Source organism: Fukomys damarensis, unplaced genomic scaffold (assembly GCF_012274545.1).
Source record: "Fukomys damarensis isolate Sample0158 unplaced genomic scaffold, DMR_v1.0_HiC HiC_scaffold_14, whole genome shotgun sequence".
Lineage (NCBI taxonomy): Eukaryota > Metazoa > Chordata > Mammalia > Rodentia > Bathyergidae > Fukomys > Fukomys damarensis.
This window is the reverse complement of record NW_022900926.1, coordinates 21,728,419-21,735,777: the sequence shown is the minus strand read 5'-3', so window position 1 is coordinate 21,735,777 and position 7,359 is coordinate 21,728,419. Positions and strand designations below refer to the sequence as shown.

The following is a 7,359-nucleotide window of genomic DNA, read 5'->3' as shown; positions in this document are numbered from 1 at the left end:
GGCGGGGTTTCCCAGCTGGGGCGGCTCCCGCGGTCCCCTCCAGTCCCCGCCCGACCTCACACGGCCGCGGATCCGCCGCGAGCGACAGTACCCGAGGACGGCTCTGGTTCCACCGTGCTCATCTCGGCTTTGCTTCCGGACTGCACAAGAAGGATCAGAAGGACGAGGACTGCCATGCCAGCACCCTCGACCCCTAGACCCAGCTCAGAGTGACGGCAGGGTGCGCCACATACGGCCTGACAGCCCAGGCCTGACCCTACGTCAGTTCCGCCTGCACTCTTTGAGGGCACGAGGCGGGGCTGAGGAGGTGTGGTGGGCGTGGCTGCGAAGCAGGGCTGGGTGGGCCAACCCCGGGAGGAGGCGGGGCCAACCCTTCGCCTTGGAGGTAGGGAGTAGCCAGGGAGACCCTGAGTGGGCCTGACGCGGGAAGGCGGGACCTGAGGACGGAGTTAAAACCCCGACGGGAAGCCGGGAGTGAGAGGGTAAAGTGGCTGTGTGGGAGCGGAGTGGGAAGTGGGGCCAGGCCCGAGGTCGAGAGTAGGCGAGGCGGGCAGAGCTTACTCGGGAAGGGGCTGCTTCACGCGAGTCACAGGCAGTGAACGCCGCAGTCTATGGTTAAGATTTGGGCTAGTGCCTACGTGAGAAACCTGAGTCCCAAGTTGAATCGCCTTTTATTTCAGCTTGGCATCCCGTCCGCAATTCTTCCTGTCTGTGTAGTGTCCTGGGGTTGCAGAACTTTGGTCCACAGCCTGGACGTCGCACGGAGGCATCTCAGCATGAGATTTTAGAACAGAAAGAGCCCTTAAAGGTCTTCTCCAATCCCGGCAGTTTTGTTGGAGGAATCTAAGCTCGTGAAATGGCTTGTGCAAGCTTCCACAACCCAAATCCATTGGGCTTGGCCAAGAACGCCTTTGTTCTTGGAGAGAAAACTACTTGCATTACTTTTTTAGGAGTGAAATGTCGAATAGCGAGTCTTTAGTTGGCATGCTCCCCTTCCCTCCAGCCACACTGGTCTTGCCGAGCCTGTGCTCCATTCCGCACATGGTGGACTACTCGGTCTGCTTCCATGTTTAACTCGGTCTTTTGCTAATAGTTTAAATCATAACCCATTCCCCCATTCTCTTTTTAACCCTGCCCTATTTTTCATAGCACTTTCCATTTTTCCCCACCTAAAATATGTACTTTGATTTTACTATCTCTCGCTTAGAATGTAACTACACGGCTGAAATGTTTGTTTGAAACTGAATTAGTGTTTGTGGAGTGAAGGAATACAATGTGCTAGCTTTAAGCAAAATTGTAGAGAACAAAAACCACAAGAAGAGATTGCCCAAACTAGAGAGGAATTCTCAGCTAGATCATCTCAGTCCTCAAACCTTACTATACATGTAAACCTTAGGGATCTAGAGAAAATGTGTACTTTGACTCAGCAAGTCTGATTCAGGTTAGAAAATAAGGTTTTGCCTTTCTGACAAAGTTCGCAGGAATGGCAATGCCCTCAGCTATAGGAACACACCTTGACTAGGAAGACTTTAGCTGAATCTAGACCACCTTAGGAGATAATATTTCCTTTGTTTTGCTTGTGATGTCTGTTACATGAAAGGCACCTTCTAATCATTACAGATGGAAGGGCACATAACTGATTGTTGCTGGTGAGGAGAGCATGGATTACCATAGATCATAATATTCAGCTTGTAAATGCTTTTGTAGTACCCAGAACTCAGGTGAAGATTAAGGTGCAAGGCATTTGTTAGGGGTGTCTTGGAGTAAACTCTTGTGAAAGGAAGATGGAGGAAGGAGAGCAGAAGTTCATCCATGATACCATCCCAACCATTTTCAGGAGACCCACAGAACTTTGAAACTGGGATGGCCCCAAGGAAATTGTGCTGAGTTGGTAAAAGGGGCTGGGCCTTAAGCCCAGCACTGATTAGGCACTGAATGCAAACTGGCCCTGGAACAGGGCATGATTTGGAACTCTCTTTAATGGGGGGAGCATTCCCCAAAGAAAGCTGACAGCAGAGGGTGTCTACTAACAGTACTCTGAGTAGTAGGGAGGAGACGGAACTAAGTCTTCTGTTCCTGAAGGAGGATTTGGGTGAACATCACAATCACAGCCCTGTGCTAGTCATTTGAATACTAAAGGTGTTTACCAAATCATTAAATATCATGTGTGTGTCTAATATGGCTCCGTGCTGAGATACAGATGTGAGGTGAGACAGATGTGGGCCCTGACTTCAAGGAGTTTACAGTCCACTGAGGGAGATAGGCATTGTCTTAGTCATTTTTCTCATTGCTAGGATGTAATATCCAACACATGCAACTTAAGGGAGGAAAGGTTTCATTTTGGCTCACAGTTTGTAGAGATTTCAGTCCATAGTCTGTTGGCTCCCAGCAGGGCTGTAGAGCTGAGGGGAAGCAGAGAACATGAAGAGAGGAACTGGGGAAGGAGATAAACTCTGCAGGCTGTGCCCCCAGTGAACCACTTCTTCCAGCCAGACCCTGCCTAACAGCAAGTAGGCGATACTGCCCCATAATCCAGTCACCTTCCAAAAACCCCACTTATGAGTGCCTGAGGCTTTGTGGGGACATCTAAATATAAACCATAGCGCTCTGCCTCAGCCTTCCAAAGACTTCCTTTATGCAATGTGTATTTTCAAAGTCCATCTCTTAGAGTTGCCAACATCTTTATAGGTCCAGAATTGCTGAAAAGTCTGTCCAAACTCTCCTCTAAAATTTTAGGTAAACTCTTATCTGTGAGCACTATAAAAACAAAAAAGACATTAAATATTGCTAAAATACAATGGAACAGGGTAAAAATTCCTGTTCCAAGAGGAAAAAAATAGGGGGATAGAAAGCAAGTGGACCAAAGCAAGGCTGAAACCCAGTAGGGTTAACATTAAATCCTGTAGCTCTGTATCTAACACATGGGGAAGCTATGGTGAGATGTAAGCTTCAAATACCTTGGATTTCCCTTGTGGCTTCTTTCTTGAGCTGGCTCTGCTCTTCATGGCCTGCAGCTTTCCTGAGCAGACATTCCATGTTCCTGGCTTCTTCAGCTTTCTAAGGCCTCCGCAGCTCTTTTGGCTTCACACTCAAGCATCAAGCACTGCCTTCTTTGGGGCACGCTGCCTTGCCTAGGGATTTTTCTGAAATCTGGGTGGAAGCTTCCCTGACCCCACAACTCTCGGATTCTGCTTACCTGTAAAACCAGCACCACGCAGATGACCCTCTCTATCCAGATGACTCTTCTGAGTTTCAGTGTAAACCTGGCTAAAAGTCCCTAACAGAATCCATGCTGCTGCCCCAACATTAAGCTACCTTGATGTTTACTCCACAAGATTAACTAGAATACCACCCTTAAAGTTAGTTTCCTACAGAGTCTCAGGATATGAGCAAAATGTAGACAAATTTTCTGCAAGAGTGTAACACACATGGTCTGGATTCCAAGGGCTACAGAAGTCCTTCTTCCCAAATGAAATATCTTTTTACCAGCTGCATTGTATCAGCCACCAGGTCTGGCTCCAACCAGAATCCCCCATCACATTCAGTTTATAGTATTATAATACTGCTTCTGTAGCCAGCATCTCCAAATCTTTCAAAACTCTTCCTGTGAACCAGTTTCAAAGGCTTCTGAAATGGATGGTCAGGCAGCATTCACAGCAACAATCCAACCTCTCTGATACCAAAGTCTGTCTTAGTCATTTTTCTCACCATTTGAACATAATACCTAACATCTGGCAAGGAGGGAAAGTTTGTTTTGGCTTACAGTTTGTAGAGGTTTCAGTCCATAATCTGATAGTTTAAAGGCGGGATGGCATGGAAGAGGAGCATAGCAGAGCAATAGCTGCTCATGTGTGTCTTTGGGAAAGTAGAGATTATGATGGGAGGAATTAGGGAAGGAGACAAACCCTTCCAGGCCGTACTCCAAGGGACCTACCTCTTCTGACCAGATCCTACCTAGTAGCAAGTCAATTATATCACCCCTATAATCGAATCAGCTTTCAAATAGCCCACTTATCAATGCTTGGGGATTTAGAGGAACATCTAGATGTATACCATAGCAGGCATCAAATAGGCATTTCATCTGTAACTGCATCAGAAATTGTAGTGGTGGTCCCCATGGAGAGCAACAAGATGAAAGGAGCATAAATAGAGACCTAATAGTAAAACTTGTAAGTAAATCATTTCTAAAGGAGGTTACAGTTATGCTATGGCCTGATAAAGTGGGAAGATAAGGGAATCACAGGCTAAGAGGTAGGATGAAGATCAATAAAATATAAATATTTTAAACCCAATGTACAAAATTTGTAAAGCCAGAACAGAAGGAAATGAGCAGTGTGCCAGCTTTCCTTGTAAATTTCCAATGTCTAATGGCCAAAGAATATCATAGTATATTGTTGAATTTTTAAAACCATGAAATCAAATTTAGGGTGAGGAGTAGATTGTTCCAAAACCAACTGTACACTGGAGTGCTGCTCAGAAGCAGGGCTACATTTTGAAGGCCACATTCACTTTGACTTAGAAGAAATTAACAAGACAAGTAAAATAAATCACAAATACAGTATGAGCCAATGAAATCAGACCCAGGGTATGCAGTGTGCACTGTGCGTTTGGCCTCCGGCTCTGTGTGTTTCCTTCCCCTTTCCCCAGGATAGAATCTCTCCTGTTAACTTTTAAAGGAGACAACATGAAAACTTGTGTCTGAAACATACAGTTTTTGGTTCTCTTGATTATTTTATAAATTATAGCCAGTGCCCTTGCCTTCCTAAATTTACCTGTGTCTGTGCCTCCACACTGTCCCATACTTAACTTTGTTTTGTTATAGCATTAATTACCATCTGGAGATTTCATTGGAAATCACATATATTTATATATAGACACATGTGCATATATATGTATATATGTATACATAGGAATATATATGTATGATATATATTCTTCACAAATAATTGCTAAAATTGTGATAATCATTACCAAACACAGCACCAGGAATACAGAATGGTACATTTGATATCTAATTATAAATTATGTTGGTAGGTTATAAAATTGGACTTATTTTAAGAACTTCATATATGTATGTGTATGTATACGAGCACACAGATAAATTGTTTTCATTTGTATCTTTTCTACTAGAAAATGAACTTATTTTTTCAAGCTGCTATGGGCCCTGCACTTAGACAAGTGCCTGCCATTCTATAACATTAATTGAATAAATACATAAACAAATAAAACAAGCATATAATGAAATCCAGAATTGAAGCAGATATAGTTAAATTTATGATGGATTAATTTATTACTGAGTCGCTGATGAGAATTTAGGGATGTTTGGAGACTCTTTAGAGAGTACCATACTGGTACTAAATAAAGCAGTATCTGTTCTTTTGCTGTACATCTCTCTTAGCTTGAATGCTGACATCTGATGATATCAGACCAGCCCCTGCTTAATGGCAGTTATCCAAAGACAGCAATCCTTTAGTCGAGGTGTCCTCAACTTCTTGGCCACATACCACTATGGCCCACTAGGAACCAGGCTGCACAGCAGAAGGCGAGTAGTGGGCAGGCAAGCAAGTAAAGTGTCTTCTGTATGTACAGATGCCCCTCCATCACTGGCATTGCCACCTGAACTCCATCTCCTGTCCGATCAGTGGTGGCATTAGATTCTCATAGGAGTGTGAGCACCACTGTGAGTTGTGCATGTAAGGGATCTAGGTTGCACACTCCTTTTTGAAAATCTAATGCCCAGTGATCTGAGGTGGAGGTGGAGTAGTGTTGCTTGCACTGCAGAGTGGCTACAAACACAGATTAATATTAGCAACTACCACCAGCAGCACATTTCAGTGATGCATAATGGGTCACAAAATGTGCTTATTTGTGTGACATATTGAACCTGCTCAATGAATTCTATCGTTCACTTCGAGGGAGAATGATAACTGTGTTCAATTCAGTAGATAAAAAGGTGTGTTCAAAGCCATAGGGAAATTATGGTGGTGATGAATGAACCCTGGGATTTTTGATGTATTTCAAATATTAGCAGAGATTTTTTTCTTTTTATTGAGTGTATTGGTACAATCTAGGTCTATAATACAGTTATATTCATTACTGGGATCCTGTACCTTTACATGACAGGTCTTGGTTCTCATTTTTTCCCCTTGTCCCTGCCCTCTCTTCACCCCCCACTTCCCCATTTACAAACTCTTTATTTCCATTCTTTCATTTTCTCATATTTTTCGTTTCCCTTATTTCCTTTCTCCTACCCTTCCCACTTTCCCTACACCTTTAGCCCTTTTAACTTCCCCATTTACAAACTCTTTATTTCCATTCTTTCATTTTCTCATATTTTTTCGTTTCCCTTATTTCCTTTCTCCTACCCTTCCCACTTTCCCTACACCTTTAGCCCTTTTCTTCCTATTTCACACTCTTAATTATCCCATTAGGATCTTGTGTACTATTATAGTTTTTCAAACCAGAGAAAATATTCAGTATTTACACATGTGTGACTTATTTATTTCACTTAGGAGTATATCCTCAATATGTATCCATTTTCCTATGAATGACTCTAATTTCTCATTCTTTATGGCTGAGTAGTATTCCATTTTATAGAAAAACCACATCTTCTTTATCCAGTTTCTAAGTTTTAGCTATTACAAACTGTGCTGCTATAAACATTGGTGCACATATATCTCTGAGGTATGATTCTTTTAATTCTTTTGGAAAGATACCCAGCAGAGGGATGGCTGCGTCAAATGGAACCTCTAGACCTAGCTCTTTGAGGTATCTCCATATTGATTTCCATAGTGGTTGCACCAGTCTGCACTCCCACCGACAGTGGAGAAGGGTTCCTTTCTCCCCACAACCCCGCCAACATTTGTTATTGTGTGATTTCTTGATAGCAGCGATTCTTTGTGGGATGAGGTGGAATCTCAGTGTTGTTTTCATTTGCATCTCCCGAATGACAAGTGATGTGGAACATTTTTTCATATATTTACTTGCTGCTTTTACTTCTTTGTCTGAGAAATGTTCATCTCAGATGCCCATTTTTGAATTGGGTCTTTATATTTGGGGGGGGCTGGTTGTTTTGAGTTCTTTATATATTCTAGATAATAGTCCTTTGTCTGAGAGGCAGCTGGTAAAAATTTTTTCCCACATTGTAGGTTGTCTCTTAGTTCTGTTGATGGTTTCTTTTTCAGTGCAGAAGCTTTTTAATAAGATGAGATCCCAGTTGCTGATTCTTTCTGCTAGTTCCCATGCTGCTGAGGACTTGCTCATAAAGTCTTTTCCAATGCCAATGTCTTCAAGAGTTCTGCCTAATATATCTTCCAGCAACTTTAGTGCTTCTGTTTTAATATTTAGATCTTTAATCCA

General features: G+C 42.9%; 1 protein-coding gene and 1 long non-coding RNA gene across 4 annotated transcripts in view; one reads left to right on the top strand and one right to left on the bottom strand.

Moving 5' to 3' along the window:
* The window catches only part of Ifngr1 (interferon gamma receptor 1), a 24,844-nt gene extending 24,544 nt beyond the window's left edge, over positions 1–300 (bottom strand). The window contains exon 1 of the mRNA XM_010626582.3: positions 92–300. Within this exon, the coding sequence (XP_010624884.1) occupies positions 92–176 (85 nt within the window). The 5' untranslated portion in view covers positions 177–300. The remainder of the gene's footprint in view (positions 1–91) is intronic.
* LOC104863891 overlaps positions 1–7,359 on the top strand; it is a 48,294-nt gene that overhangs the window by 23,569 nt on the left and 17,366 nt on the right. For 2 of the 3 annotated variants that reach the window (XR_780709.2, XR_780708.2), the window contains exon 1: positions 319–482. The exons of the other annotated variant lie outside the window; for it this stretch is intronic. This is a non-coding gene — a long non-coding RNA (uncharacterized LOC104863891). Of the gene's footprint in view, positions 1–318; positions 483–7,359 lie in introns of those variants that run through there. 3 annotated transcript variants of the gene reach the window in all.